This window comes from Rhinolophus ferrumequinum, chromosome 7, assembly GCF_004115265.2.
Source record: "Rhinolophus ferrumequinum isolate MPI-CBG mRhiFer1 chromosome 7, mRhiFer1_v1.p, whole genome shotgun sequence".
Taxonomy (NCBI): Eukaryota; Metazoa; Chordata; class Mammalia; order Chiroptera; family Rhinolophidae; genus Rhinolophus; species Rhinolophus ferrumequinum.
In genome coordinates, this window is record NC_046290.1 from 50,931,632 (window position 1) to 50,948,185 (window position 16,554).

At 39.3% G+C, this 16,554-nt stretch overlaps 1 protein-coding gene across 1 annotated transcript in view; it reads left to right on the plus strand.

The window, feature by feature from the left end:
- The first annotated feature begins 779 nt into the window (after nt 1-779).
- The window catches only part of JMY (junction mediating and regulatory protein, p53 cofactor), an 86,005-nt gene continuing 70,230 nt past the window's right edge, over nt 780-16,554 (plus strand). The window contains exon 1 of the mRNA XM_033110198.1: nt 780-1,953. Within this exon, the coding sequence (XP_032966089.1) occupies nt 913-1,953 (1,041 nt within the window). The 5' untranslated portion in view covers nt 780-912. The remainder of the gene's footprint in view (nt 1,954-16,554) is intronic.

Consider the following 16,554-nt stretch of genomic DNA (forward strand, 5'->3'; position numbering starts at 1 on the left):
GACTCCCCCGGGGGCATGGAGGCAAACTTACATTTGAGAGCTACTTTGAATGACTGGAGTTCGAGAGCCTCAGTTCCTCGGCCTTTGTTCCTCTTTTCCTGCGGTTCGGAGGCCACCTGTCCCGCAAAGCACACCTGCCACTCTCACCACTCCAGAGCCGGCGGCCCGCCAGTCGCCAACTCCAGCCCGCGGGAGGAGGAAACTGCACCGACGCAGGAAAAAAGCCGGGCGCTCGGCTGCTCGCGGGAGGGGCGGGGGGACGCCGAGGGGCGGGGCCGGCGCGCGGGCGGGCGGGGTGTGCGCGCCGCCGCCGCGTCACCAGCGTGCGGCACGTGCCCGTGTTTACGTCCCTCGTGGAGCCGCCGACGTCAGCAGCCGAATGGTAACATTGTGGCGATAGTGAAGCGCCGAGTTTAGGAGACGCGTCCATCCGTCAGGCCGGCTCAGTGCCGTCGGGAAGAGGAGGAGGGGCGGGAGATCGGCCCAAGTGAGCCGCGGAGACGCGCACATCACCGGCCCCGACTGCCTACCGGCCTGCCAGGCCCGGCGGGACCCGCGCCTCACCTCCAGAGAGCCACAGAGGCAGCACCGCGGCCTCGCGCGGGGGGCGGCCCGGGAGGGCGCGAGGCGCTGCCGCAGCGCGAGGCTTGTAAACAGATCCGGCCGCACGTGACCATGTGAACTACCTGCTCCAGGGACGAGTATTGTCTTTCCCGCGAGTCGCGCCACAAAGGAGCGCGGTGGGTCCGAGTGCGGAGGGACAGGGGAGCGAGCGAAGCGAACCGGCCCGGCTGCTAAGATGGCTGAAGGCGCCTGGCTAGGGTGAGCGGGGGGCGCGGCGCAGCCAGCCGGTGAGTTCTCGGGCGGGCAGGGCCAGCGTCGCTTCCCCCGCGGCCTGGCGCCAGAGCCACCATGTCGTTCGCGCTGGAGGAGACGCTCGAGTCGGACTGGGTGGCTGTGCGGCCCCATGTGTTCGACGAGCGCGAGAAGCACAAGTTCGTCTTTATTGTGGCCTGGAACGAGATTGAAGGCAAGTTTGCCATAACCTGCCACAACCGGACGGCCCAGAGACAGAGGAGCGGCTCCCGGGAGCAGGCGGGGGCGCGAGGGGGCGCCGAGTCCGGCGCAGCGGCATCCGATGGGACCCGCGGGCCGGGCAGCCCGGTAGGCAAGGGGCGGCCCGAGGCCACTACCTCTGCGACTCTGGGGAGGAGCCCGGGGCCCCGGAGGAGCCCGGCATGGGCGGAGGGCGGCTCTCCGCGGAGCGCGCGGAGCCTTCGTGGGGACTCGCTGCTGCGGAGTTCGGCCGGCAAAGGGGCAGAGAGCCCTCTCAGGAGCCCAGTGCGGGCCAAGTCCAGTCCAGTCCGGAGGGGATCTGAAGGCAGAGATGTGGCGGGGGCCGCCGCTACGGCCGCCCCGCCGGCGTCCCGGGAGGCCCCTGTGTCGTCGGTGCAGATAGTGAGCCCGTGCGGGGCGGTCTCCGAGGAGATCGAGGTGTTGGAAATGGTGAGGGAGGACGAAGCGGGCCCGGCCTCCCTGGCCATCTCGGACGCGGAGCAGCAGCCACCCGCAGCTGAGCTGGATTCCGCGGCCGAGGAGTGCAGCTGGGCCGGGCTCTTCTCCTTCCAGGATCTGCGTGCTGTGCACCAGCAGCTGTGCTCCGTGAACTCGCAGCTGGAGCCGTGCCTGCCGGTGTTCCCTGAGGAGCCCTCGGGCATGTGGACCGTACTGTTCGGGGGCGCACCGGAGATGACCGAGCAGGAGATCGACACACTGTGTTACCAGCTCCAGGTCTACCTGGGCCACGGCCTGGACACCTGCGGCTGGAAGATCCTCTCCCAGGTGCTCTTCACTGAGACCGACGACCCTGAGGAGTATTACGAAAGCCTTAGCGAGCTGCGGCAAAAGGGCTACGAAGAAGTGCTTCAGCGGGCCAGGAAGCGCATCCAGGAGGTAAGATCCTGGTCTGGGCTCCAGTCATCACTTTTGGTTACTGGGTACCAAGGGCTGGAGCCTCGGTCTGGACTGTGCACATATGGCACCCTTGTTTTTTCAGACAAGGGAAAAGGAAAAGGATGGGTTCCTGTGACCTGTCTCCCGCTTCATTCCTCTCAGTGGTAGGAAAACCGTGGCTTTCCTTAATTGGCCCTCTGCAGGACCTTTGATAAGTTTTTAGATTTCCTCTACCCAATTATCAAATAGGTTGTATATACGTAATAGGTGCTCTATTTACATCTCAGTACTGCCAATAAGATTAAAGCCAGTATGAAAAAAAGGTGGCCCGTAAATATAAGCTAAAAGAGCTTTTCTCTTTGTCTTTAAAGCTCTTTCCAGCAATAACTGCCCAGGTATTAATCCTGGTGTCATTTCTCGGTGTCATGCTCATTCAGTCAAAATAGTTTATCTTGAGCAAAGTTGGTCTGTTTTTACCTTCATTTGTAATTTGGCTACTTAGGCAAATTTTAAATTCATTTTCCTTCAAATGAGTGGCCTGTGCAAATGAAAAAGCACCAAATGACAATTAGATGCAAATGTGTTTTTAAAGGTTTTATACACACTTTAGTAATATCTCAAGTCTTTACAGATGGCTCATGTTTCACTCCTCTTTTAGGGAGAAAAAAGTCCTGGACAGGAATGGTTCGTACACTTTTGTACAAAAGAGTAAAAGTGCAAAAGCTCATTCCAACTATTTAATCCTTAAAGTAACAGGAAATACGGGTGAAAGGTCTGAATAGGTATACATAGGGAACTCAACAATGCGTAAGATACATATAATTTGAGGTCATGACTATTTAACAGCTGCTTTACCAAAAAAGTATTTTCAGATATACTTAGTTTCCCCTAATGAATACTAACAGATACTTTCTCAAAGCAATTTATTATTTTTTTGTATTAGTACCAATTAAAGTTGGACTTGGGGTGGGGAAATACCTCTATGGTGTTTACCTGACAATTGTATTGTCATCTGTTAACCTTGCCTATATTTATATAATACTTGAATCCTGCTATTCAGGCTATGAAGCTGGAGCCTCCTGGTTTCTTAGTAGGATATTTCTTATTTTGCTTTGCTAGATTTGAGGATTTAGGAAATAACTCTTTCTTTCTTATCCCCTAATGCTCTGTTACAACTTCCTGAATCCAGGTTTTCACTCTTTCCTGTTAGTTTACTTTATGCTAAACATTACCCAATCATAATATGATCCTAGAGTTCCAGGGATCTGTTTTCATTTCCTTTTTTATCATCTCATTTCTGGTGTGTTCTGCCTTATATTGTTTTTGGAAGGAAGTGACACAAATCTTAAACGGTCACATATATTCTCTTTAGAGTTTTGCTAATATTGACCTGCATTTCTTTTAAGCTGCAAGGACAAAGCTTGTGCTTCTTTCTCTTACTCCATTTATAGACACATACATGCATGTAAAAAAAAAAAAAAAAACAAAAAAACTTTTTTTAAAACTCTTAAGTGATGTGAGCATGTCTAGTTTTAATTTTATTGATACTCAGAAAAGTTATTTTGTCTGGTTTTTAAATTCAAATTGGTTAAAAAATGAGGGTTGCCAAAAATAGAGTTAATTACAGTTTTCTAGAACTCTTTCATGGGGGAGTGTTTACATTTTTTAAAAAGAATATATTTTCTTAATTAAGATTATGTTGACCGTAATATTTTATAGTCTTTGACAGAGAAAAATTTAAACTTTTAAAGAGGATTTTTTTGTTTTGGGAAACCCCTCAAAATAAATGAAATGTATAAATTCATTGAACGTTAGATATATAAACTTTGGGTGCTTCATATTGTTGACTTGAACAGTATTTGTAAAATAGCTATCAAAGACAACAAATAGGTTCAGTTATAATGCCCACCCTGATTTCTGCTGGAAGGTTATGTTGAAAGTATGAGGCTCAGTGTAGGGTAAGGATGGTGTGATTAATTAGTGATGTCTGCCATGGGCATGATAATGGGGGTGTATAGCACGTTACCCATGTATTTTTTTTGTTCCCCAGCTGCTTACATTCTTTGCTATCTTAAGTTTTTAGAACATTTTCTTTTTTTAAGGTAAAATCATTATAGAACTTGTGTCATTTTTGTATTATTGATTCTATTGAGTGTTTATATATCTAATTCGGTGTTTTTGTATTCCCAATTCTCAGATTGACTTAACTTGTGAAATTGGCTATAGTTTTTCAAACTAGGTATATCTGGTAAATCAAACACATTCTTAGGTATATGTTACTTAGAAAATCTAGTTGTTTGGTTGTTTTTCCTTCTTTAATTTCTCGGAATCTATTTTCTGGTCCTTTTTCCTACAAAATTCCTTTTCCTATCCATTTAAAGATTTCAGCCTAAAGACCACACCTGTTTTTGTTCAAAATGGTTAGTAAATTGTTGAAAGCAGTGGTTTTCTTTTTGTTTGTTTGTTTGTTTTTAATAGACTATACAAATAGATTGTAAATTTCTCAAGGTCGCTGGCCTTCACAATATCTTATAAGTCTCTTCTTTGCCACCCCTACTTCAGGGCCACACATCTTGTGAGCACTCTTAGTATTAGTGGACAAAGGACATCAGAGGTTTTTGTTGGTTTTTTTTTTTTTAGTATCGCAAAAGTTTAAAGAATTTGGAAGAAGTGTCCTTTTAATGTAAAGTTGTGGATAAATAAACTTTTATAAAATGGTAAATATAAATTATTCCAGGGACCATGCTGTTTAAAAACTAGGAGAAAAAATCTCTTAAAACTGTAAATAACTTCCTAAATAAGGAGTCTTTATTTGGGGTTGGTGAAGTCCCTGTAAATTGAGGGGAGCTATAAATGGAGTTTAATGGGCATGTAAAGTTTTATATGCATAAGCATATTTGCATTTTTGGAGAGAAATTATCAAACTCTTAAAGATGTTTTTCAAAAAGAGCTTTAAAGCCACAATTGTAAATCATGTGTTTTGTAAATTAGCACATAGGCTGCTGTGCCTTGTAAACTATATTGGAGTTTAATTTTTGGAATATACTTATGATTAAATATGGGATTATTAGAAGTACTCCCATATCCTTGTCTTGTTAAATATTGAAGAATTAAACCTTAAGTTTTTTGCTAAAATTTTTTGTTAATGATTCACAAATTTGGTCATCTGACTGGAAATAATAGTTTGTGAGGAGTTACAATTCATACAATACTAATGAGAAATTATTTTTAGATGACATAAGAATTGTATTCTGCTTAGGACCTCAAATCAATCTTGAATACAGTGAAATGTGAAATTTATTATATGGTAGATTTGTCTTGGACTTGTAGACGGGTTTACTGTAAGTAGTGCTATTTACACAGTAGGCACTCAATCCCTGAATGAATCATGTGCCACCACGGCCTCTTGGAATGGTTTCAGCAGTAGCCCTGGTTGTTGGTCAGAACTGAGAATCATTATAGTGTGTGTGCATGGGCGGCCCATATTGTGGCTTACCTTTGATGACCTGGGTTTTGTAAATAGATTTCTGTATGTGGATAACTATTCTTGGTAATTCGTTGTGGTTCTTTAGATAATAAACCTTAACTATAATGGTAGGCTTGATTAAAATCTATAAGTCAGTGTTCACTTTGGAATTGATTGTGTTTGTAAAACTGTTCTCAATTTTAACTTCTTTCCATTTGAAACCACTGTTTGAGAGCATTGCGTATTTCAAAAGTAGCCATGTAAGGCATACAGTAGCCAGAAACTACCTAGGGTTTGGAGTCAGAAAGACCTGGATTCAAATACAGACTCACCATTTATATGACCTGTTTAGTTGTTTAAACTCTTTAAAACGGGGAAATGGAGAAAATACTTAAAAGGTATTTTAAGATTTAATTAAGATAGTATGAAAAAGTGTCTAATAAAGTGGCACTTATATAGGAGACTTCCAGAAAGTGTTAATGTTCTCTTATTTCATGTAATAAGGATTCTTCAGAGTTTTCAACTCAACACTTCTTTCAGGGAATGTAATATTTATTGGCTACTTAGATATTGGGTGCTTCACATTACCTATCTCCTTTCATCCCCCCACTATCTTTTGAGCTAAGTGGTGTTTTTACCTATTTCGCTGAAGCAGAAGTTGAGATTTGAAGATGTTACGCAGGTTTGACCAGTGTTAAACAGCTAAGGAGTGACCAAACTCTTAGATTCAAACCTAGATTTGTCTTAGTCCAAATGTGTGCCTTTTCTGTCATGCCTGTTTTCCCTGAACACATCAGAGGGGGTATCACTTTCCACTCCCAAGAGTAGAAGAGTGGCAGTATTTTAAAATTCTAGTCAGTTCTATAATGACTTTTAAATTAAGATAACTCTTGTTTTAAATTAATTATGATAAGCATGGTATAGAGTAGTGTCTGCATGCTGTGTTTTACAAGAAAGAGGTTACCTAGGGGTGCAAGAATGGATTTATGTTAAGACAAGAGTGCCCAATCACTGTTTTCTTTTGTATCTTAAAATGACTCAGCTATAAACAACTCCTCTTCTGAGTTTATTTAACAGAAGGGGCGAATAGCTTGAAGAAGACTGCTTAGCACCCTTCTCCCGATTGTGACTTTCCTAATTTTTCTGGAAATCTAAGGTCAGTTCTAAAACTCTGGAGCCTTGCTGAAACCCCAACTTAGAGAAGTGACAGTCTTTTAGGAGCCCTAGGATGCTGGTCTTTTATTGGGCCAGTGAGCTTGACCCATGATTAGGTATTAATACTGTGTTTCCCTGAAAATAAGCCCTAGCATGCTTTTTCAGCATGACATCCCCTGAACATAAGCCCTAATGCGTCTTTTGGAGCAAAAATATAAGACCTGGTTTTATTTTCAGGAAAACACAGAAGTAGAAGCGGGTTTGAGAAGGATATAATATGGTTGCAGTGCATAGAGCTATTCTGCCTGAAAATCCCCATAAAAATAGTGCAAACTGCTATCTTACTGTAAAACAATTAAGGAATAATGAAGCCAAGTTAATTTTGTGGGATTCCTGAGTTATGATGAAAGACTTGAAAGCTGGAAACTATAAGATAACAACTTGGATACTAATCATTTTCTTCAGTCCTGTGCCCAAATAAACTTTGGGCCACTTTTCATATCACCGGAAAAAAAGAGATAAGTATAGAAAAAAAGATGAATGTATGCCTCTAGAATAGCACTTCTGTAAAGCAGAAATATGGAGCCTGGTGGCAGGATGGCAGCCTTGCTGATAAATAACGTACCTGGTGGTTTCTCTGCCTGCCATTTAACATCACTTGATGCCCAGTCCACCAGATACTTCACAGACATGAGATTGGGTATGTTTCCTCCTTGCTAAAACAAGGTTAACTTTGACAGACACTTTGGTAATGTGAGTAGAAGGGGGTGTGCGTTGAAGAAATAAAGTGAGTGGGTGGTTTGGTTTGGTTTGTCAAACATACAGCTGTATGTTTGAATTCGCAATTTCTACTCCCCAAATCTTGACATGTAACTTTAATTAATCAGTCTCTCACTGTTCTCCATTGCTACTTTATTTGACCTTCCATTGACTGTAGAATATTGGAAGTGGGACTTGAAAGCATGAGGTGGCCTTCCATTGATGGTTAAATGTATGTGTGCTTATTTTTTTGTGTAATGGGAAGTTGCCAATGGCTCCTTTCACTCTTTGATAGGCCAGAATCTGCTCCCTATGAATCTGACCTGTTCCCTCAGTTGTTGATAGAAAAATTAAATTGCCAGGGTAAGAAACACAGGCAGGGAAGACTAAATAATAATTCTTGGTGCTATTTATTTTTTTGGTAGAGATGGTGAAGTTCATTTGGCTTTTCAAGCTTCTTTTAGGGGACTGTTAATACCAACTAGTCTTAACACAGTATCTATGTTATTAAAACTGCACAGGGGCAGAGAAGAATTCATTCAGGAAAAAGTTAGAAAATTTCGTGAGTTTTCTTAAATAGAGGGAATTGTCTTTTTTATGCTTGTCCTTCAGTTTTAAATTTTATATGATCATAATTGTATATAATAGACTTTCCGTTCTGTAGTGTGTGTTTGTAAAATCGGCTATGAAATGAAAAGGGGCCTGGTGGGCTGGACATTTTATAGAGGAGAATGGTCTTAAGAATGAATGTATGAAATTCCTTTAATGATTTGGGATTTTATTTGTAACTTCAAGGTTTGAGGGTGTGATGGCTTGGGGCTTATTCAACAAATATTAGTACATTCAAGGAATGTAAGCACAGGGAGAGTACAGTGATAAACAAGGATGATCATTTTCTTTATGAAAATAAAATTGGCTACCAAGTCGTCTTGTTGATAGGAATTAGGTAAGGCAGGGTATTTTTATTAATAAGCAGCGTATCACTACAGTCTGTAATAGCACTTAATGGAAAGAAAACTTATTGGACATGGCGCAGGAAAATCTGTTTTCATCCTAATTTTGATGCTAGTTGCTGGACCGTAGATTGTCACTTAACGTCTTTAGGCCCTAGTTTCCTATTTGTAAAGTGAGGTTGCAGTGTCCTTTTTAAGGATTTCAGGGTAGTTTAAAGGCATAGTGTGGCAAGGGTTAGAACTTGAGCCACTTGTTTTATGTGCTTGTGTTCAGGTCTTGGTCTCCCTGCAGTAATATGACTGTCCAACTCATAGCACTTCTGATGTTGCTTGAGTATTTAGGTTTTAAAAAAGCCCTAATTAATTTTGGGGTGCGGAGGGCATGGAAGCGGGCAGTAGTGTTTTGTCCTGTTTTTATGTTTATTTTTTTGGCCTCACTTTGTTCATTACCTGTACTTGTATGCTTTTCCCTATAGTTTCAGTATTAAAACTTTTCCCATCAGTTTTTGAACTTGCTGAAGTTAAACTTACAAAACGAAGGTTTAATTACTAAAATTATTTCTCTAAGCCTTTCTTCCTAATTAGGTGAGCCTCTGTGCTCTTTACTGACACTAATGGAGTCATAATTGGAGTGACCCATGTGTAGAAAAGTATGTGAGATCTAGTTTTCAATAATCACAATAACTAACCTTTATCGAATGCTTCCTGTGGATTAAACACTGTGGGGAGGTCTTTAAATGCATTATCTTAGCATGCAGGTAAGAAGTAAGAGGTAGGGTTCAAGTGAGTTTGAGTTCTGGCTCCTTCAGTTAATAGCGTTGTGGATTTGGGCCTACCTAATTCTCTCAGTGCCTTAGCTTCCTCATCTGTAAAATGAGGAGAATGATACTGCTGCTTCATAGAGTGAGTTAAAAATTGGTTTTATGTAAAGTACTTAAAATAGTAAACACTTCGTAAATGTTCACTTTTATTTATGTTCATCTTCATATCAACCTAAGAGGTAGGGATTTTGAATAAGAGGAACCGGGTTCAAAGAGATTAAATAAATTTCCTAAGAGAAAATACCTGGTATATGAGAACCAGATTCAAATCCAGATTCCTGACAGATTCCAGCTTTCTTAACTTAACCCCTGGACTATCTTCATTCCTGTATATAAAGGGAGTGAGGCTGATAAACTTAACCATTGTCAAATTGCAATGCATGGTCAGTGTCTCCTCACTACACAAAAACATTAGCAGTGGCTGGCTGCTGATTGTTTTTAGAAAACCTTCATTATGTGCATATACTGTAATCAACAATATTGTCTGTGATTAGAGAACCTTGTAATCCCAAAGGAGGCCAATTTAAATTTGTGCCTGCATGTATGATGCATAACGCTCTAATGTGAGACAGAATGCATATGTCTTATATAGACTCATTTATAAAAATACAGTTTTTCTATAACCACAGGAAGAATAAATGTTTATACTGTTGTTTAAATATCTGTTGTAAATTCTTATATTCAGCTTGCTAAGGGTGAGTTGGTTTGGATTGTGTGATAATTTTCCTTGAAAGTCTTCACAGATATATCTTCCTTTAAAGAAAATTAATTTTCTCCCCAAAACATTTTCTTTTACTTTTCCCCCTACAGTAGAACTAGGGAATTTGGTATATTCTAATCTCAGACCTAATCTACCTCTTCCTTCTCACTGTCTATTCTCATTTTAAGTAATTAGTCCATACCGTCAAATAATTAATATTATAATCCCCTGCCCCTCATAACTTTACTTAATAATCTTACGTATTGGTGAACTTTTCCTGGCTATGCGGGAGAGGGCAATTAAGGATGTTAACTTCTTGTTTTATTTTTATTTGGAAGCCCTTCCTCTTTATTTTTCTTTTATATTAGGTGATGTGAATTTTGGTAAATGAAAATGGGGTTGCTAAATGAAAATGTTACGACAAATAGGGTTTAAACAATGAAGAATTAACCAAAAACCGACCTCAGAGTGTAGATAAACAATCAGTTGTGTTTAAAAAAAATGGATTAAGAGAGAAAGGGGAGTAGAATTTAGAGTAGCAACATTTAAACTTGAGCAATTCATAGGACTGAATAGCATTCATTATTTTAGTAGAAGGAAATGATATGCCAGCTGACAGTGAAACCTGTCTAGATGCTTGTAAATAAGTGTGTTATCAAGTCTCTGGTCCCTGGAGGGCCTTGGAGGTGGCTCTTAAGCAAGTTTTACTCTATACACTGAGCTTTGTGAGACCTAAAACTTTAAATAAGACTATTTTATTTGTCTTGGTGGAAATTATCTTAAACGAGATGGATAGAGAATCAGATATTTCTTATCAAAAGTATTCAGCATATTTGTGGGTTTGCTAAATAAAAACTGGAAGGAATTCCAAAATTGGAATTTTATTCTCTTTTCATCTTATATGATTACACCACTTCCCACTTAACTCTTCGTGTCTTCCTTTTCAGTGAAATATTTCATCGTATTTTCAGTCATCCTAGACTTAAAAGATTGGTATCTTTCCTATAAGGAAAAAACAGTAGACGGGCTGTGAGTAGGGACACATGGGGCAGTGGTTAAGAGCTTCACTTAGGCTGCAGGGGGGTCGCCCCTTACTTACACCTTTCACCAGCTGCCTAACTTAAGGCAAGTTACTTAGCCTCTGCCTTGGTTTGTTTTTTTTCTGTAAAGTGACGTAGTGATTGTATTATGATAGTCCTTTTCAAAATCAATTTTTTTTGATAAGCTCTTCCATTTTTTTCTATACTCCACTTCCCTTTTGTTTGTTAGCATCCCAGACAACCTTGATCACAGTTGATTTGTAAATATTCCAATTGAAATAACTATTAAAGAAAATAGTACACATTAACCTCTGGAAGCCCTTAGAAATGCCTTCAAGTCTCCTCATCAATCATTTATTCAATAAATTGTTGTTATGCCAGGTGCTAGGCAAACCATAGGATACAAAACTGGTCCTGCCCTTGAGTTTCACTACAAATTCTGTTCATTCTTTCTAGTTGAACTTATTCTTTTTTTAAGTGCTGGCATTCCTGACCAGTATTTCCTTTCCATTTTGTTTTTTTCCTGACCAGTATCTTAATTTTTAAAAAATATTGTATCCTAATATCTTTCATTGCACTTGTACAAATTTACCTGTTGTGGGTAGTCATTTTTGTGATTTGTTTGATTAAGAAGTCCAACCACCATTTAAAATATTGTCTTTATGGGGAAAAAAAAAGCAAACAAATGTGTCTTTAGGGTGCAACATGTTTAATAATTGACTTTTCTTCCCACCTTTATTTCTTTAGTATGTTTTTCGAAGGACCCAGAGTTTTCTTTCTTATGAAGAGAATTTAGGTATTTGCATATGCTAGTTTTTTTACAAGTCAGTTTTTTTGAAAATTAGCATTCATGTTTGGTTGGAAGGAGTGGAAAATTAATCTGGTCCAAGACAATTGGGCATACCTTTGTTCTCTTTAGTATTATAAATAATGTAATTATTTTTTATTCTATAGATATATTTGATTTGATATTACATGGAAGGTCAAGTACTTTGGGGTCCAGGGTGTGATGGTTAACGTAGATTTTGCTTTATGTCACCTCTGAATTGTATATATAAGTATAGGTAAGCTTGCTAACTGAACCTGTCTCACAATGTTCACTTTCTGAAGTATGAAGCCATTATAGAAAATATGTGCCACGTCTTACTCTAGTCTTTACCAAAGAATGGCACTGTTATTGCAAAGGGCTTTTTCTGGAGATAATCCTAAACCCCTTTTCTAGATTAATGACTTGAAAAGTATAGCAGGGCTGGATATACTGAAATACCTTTAGGGTCAAGTAGCCGTCGTGGAAAGTGCAATGGAATAATTGATAACAGAGGATTGCAGCACATCACGGTGGTGCCACAGGTCATGGTTTTTGGAGATAACGTTTTTGAGTTTTTATAAATTGTTGGTTTTTGTCAGTTTCCTATGTGATACATGAATAGGTTGTTTTTTGAAACTGGTGTTTGATTCTGTGTGTGTGTGATTCTGTGTGTGTCCCTGGAGTCTTAAGATATTCAGTGAAGTATTACTCTCCTACCCTGGGCTCATTCATCCCTCATCCCAAAGCTCTAGTCCTGCATTTCCAACTTTTCCTTTGCATCTGGATGTCCTGCTGTTTTCCTATTCATTCCATTTATCCAGAGCGCATCCTCCACCTGCCAACCCTTTGCTGGTCTGTGGCTCTATCTGGAACAGCCATTTTTAGTTCGGAGTCTTTGCTATTTTCCTGGAAGTGCTTCACTCCCATTTATTCTCAGAACTGTTCAGTTCTTCCAAATCTGGTGTTTGTTGGTTCCAGGAAGCCATTGATTATGACACATGATCAATTTTGCAATGGGTTTTTTCTCTGTGGGCAAAGCAAAACTGTTTATGTACGTGTTTGCTTGTAAATACATACCAATTCAGAAATGTTAAATACGAATTTTGTAGCAGAAGAACTGTGGAATCACTCATGCATTAGTTACTGCTTTCCCATGTTGCTCCTGCAGCCATTTTAGTTTAATCTCTCCCTGTTTCATTCCTGGGCTGGTTTTAGTTTTCCTCCAGTGTCTTGAAATGTAGACTTTCTATACCTTGCTCCCAAACTATTTTAAAGCATTGCTTTTCACACTTGCATTATTATATGGTGGTATGTGCGCACGCGCACACACACACCCATGCACAGTGAACTCTTCCATTCCTGTAGACAATGTCCAAATTCCTGGAATTCAGAGTTATCCATATTTTGGTTAGCCTGCCACTCTTCACTCTTTCTCTTCTCTACATGATCCTTTCATTATTCTAGCCAAGCTCTTTTACCCATTATTCACTGGACTCACCATACACATGCTGCATTTTACATGACTTGCCCTCCACTGCCCCAGTGTCTTGCCCTTTTTTTTTTTTTGGCTTGTCTAAGTTCCACCTTTCTTTTCAGGGCCAGATTAAATGCACCCCCCCGCCCCCCGTAGAAAGTCATTTCTCCCCACTATGAAAAATTGGAAGAATTTCTGTAAGAAATTCAGAGATAAGAGAGCTCTCATTACATACACATCACATCATTTATCCATAACTGCTGCCCCGTGTTTTTCTCTTAATGGACCTCTCCTGCCCTTTTAAAATACATTATAAGTTTGTAGGACACAAAGATGGATTTTTGTTGTTGTTGTTTTCTAATGCCTCAAATCCCTCAGTGCTTTTTTATATAGTAGGTGTTCAGTAGATATTCCTTGATCTGTTTTAAAGTTTATTTCTATACCTCTCATGTTTGCAGCTAACATTTTTAACTAAATGCATGACTTCCCCAGGAGTACAATGAAGTCAAATTATGATGAAGTAAAGAATCTGAAGCTCAATTTTTAAAGTATCAGAATTAGTCATTACTGTCAGTAGCCCATATACTTTCTAAAATTAGATTTTAGCATAATTAACAAATAACAGTTATTAACAAATAAGCAATGATTGACCAAAATAATAAAAATAATTTAAAGTTTTACAAAACAGTATCAGAGTTGAGCAGTGTATTTTGTGAATGTGGAAAATTTGCGTGGCACTGGTCCTTACTAGTCAGTCGAGGAGACAAACCTGATAGATCTAAGGGGCCCCAGATCCAGTTTCATTGCTAGGATAGGCCTCTCCCATTTGAGCCGCCCCAGAGCTAGTCCTGAGTTACCCCTTTTCATAAGCAGAGAATTAGTGCATGTCTTAATCATTTAATGATGAAGATATTACTTGAGGATTTTCTGTTGTTTCTTAAACATCTTCCTAATTAAGCAAAAAATAAGGAAGCATTCAGTCTTGGGTTTGACAAATTAGAGTAGGGAAGAAAGTTATGAAACTATGTGCAAGAGTTTAGGTTCTAAATTTTATGTCTAGGACAGCAAAAATTATTCCAAGATCCTCAAGGATAGTAGAAGTCATACTATTCTGAAGTCAGAGAGGTGACCCTTGAACTGATGGGCAGGGGACAGGATGGGGACTCCATAATTAAACATAGTAGGTGTCTTCTTCCTCTCCTCCTATATTTGTAATTGGTTACTGGGTTAGAAACCAAATTGAATAGCACTGGGGAAAGGAGTAAGTCACACAGGGTGATTTTGTAGTTTTTTCTCTTGCAGTGATTATTTGGGTCATGAAAAATAAATTTTTTAACTGTTGTTACTGACTTCTTTAAAGAACCTGATAAAAGTTGTGGGTCCTTGCCCTAGAGAAATTTTGCAGTTAGCAGAGCTTTGTTTCAAATACCCATAATTGAGACTCGTGGGTTGAGGAACCTCATTCTTACCAGGATTGGATTGGGGAGGCAGGAAAAAAAACGGCATGCCTTAGGAAAACTAGAAAGAAATAAGGGAAAGGCAGAAGTGTTCTACTTATCAGGCCAATATATTTAATTCATGTTTCATACAATTCTTCATTTCTTTTAAGTGAATCAATAGAGCAGAATAACTTTCCAAAGTTTCATGAGACATGTGTCAGCTTTTGCAGCAGAAATAATTTTACTCTTTACTTTCTAGGCCCGTTCCCTGGCTGTCCTTCCTTTCCTCTGCAAATATGAATTGTGCATCTTTATATTGTGTTTGTTGTACTTGAGCCCTTGTGAAATCATCCTTTGCAGGCATGTTGTATTCTCATTCAGAGCCATTTACCTTCTGACTCAGTTTGTGTCCATCAGTGAGTCTTCAAATTTAGCAAACCTGCATTTTCCACATTTTAAATTCATGCATTCTCTATATACCCCAAACATCCTTAATTCTAAACAATCCAACTTTCTTTCCAGATTCTTTCTACTCTTTTTGTGTGTGCATTATTTATAGCATGTTACACATAGTTGCCTGCAAATGTTGGCAGCTCAGTTTATTCCCCAGATTTAGTCAGTTTTGGTTAGCAAACTAGAAAATCAAATTATTATAACAGGTTAGTGGTTATGTTCTTTGACCAATTGAACTTTTTTTTACCATGGATTATAAGAAATGGTTTAGACTGAAGTCTAATGCTTAGTAAACTGCATCTTTTGACGTTTTAAAATGCATTTCCTTTAAGATTATTTGTAAATACTTAGATTAAAATAGATTGCCAATTGAAGCTAAAATTGGTTTTAAGGTAATCTAATGTTGGAAAAACATGAAACTTTATAGCAAAGAAGACAAATTAATAAATTAGCAGTGTTAGGTGAGATGGCTTGGGCTTCTCTGCAAGAGTATTAAGTTTAGTTGCTGCATAATTGCTTTGTAAAGTACTGTTCTGTTTGAGGATAAAAGGCATGTGGGAAATAATATACAAATACGTTAATATTTGAATAGAATAACTGATTTTCTTTCTTATTGATTGCACATAGCTGTGTAGAGTGGTATTGTGACTTAATTAATAAGCATATAATGACTTAATGTTTTTGTGTTGGCAGAAAATAGTATCTAAACTGTTTGGTGCATTACATTTACTTTAGTATCTGTAAGAAGAGCTCAAAGAAGCCTAGTGTCTGAGGATTGTCTTACTGTTGAATCGTGGCATTTAATCACTTGTAAATGACTCGGGGGAGCTTTATTATTGAAAGATGTTGCTAGTGTTTTGTGTTTTTTTCTCATTCTTTTAACAGTTTTGCTATTCCTAAAACTTGGTAGAAAATCATCTCAAAGAAAGTGTTCCATTTGCAAGTGGAAGGGCTTCTATGAATGTACATTTTCTTGTAAGGAGAGAATTATTGCCTTTAAAATTGTAAAAGGATAGTTTATAATTTAGTGTAAAGGCTACCATCGTGGCCTTTTTTTATTATGTTTTCTTGGTCTATCCTTCCTTAATCTGGTTATTATGTTTCTGATATGCTGCAGTCTTGAGGTGGTAAAATTATGGAAATGAATACCTTTGCCACCAGTTAAAATTGATTTCTGGGATTTGAGAAGAGTGCTGTCATTTGAAATTGGTCACTCACACAGCTGCTCTTACTTTCATAATCCTCCTTTTCAATTGATTCAACACATGGATTTACCTACTTACGAATAATAGGTAGGTGAGCACAGAAAGAGAAGCATGTATTGTTTTCTTATTTCTCATACCTTATCTTTTGGAAAAGGTGTGTGTAATTTTGGATATCATGGCAAAGGGGATAATTCAAACTTCCTTTTTTGATGTGTAAGCTAGAATACCTGTGGGGCAGGGAAGTGGAGAAGGAATAGAGTATAAAACCTTCCTTAAGAGACACAGATGGCCAACAGGCACATGAAAAGATGTTCAACATCACTAATTA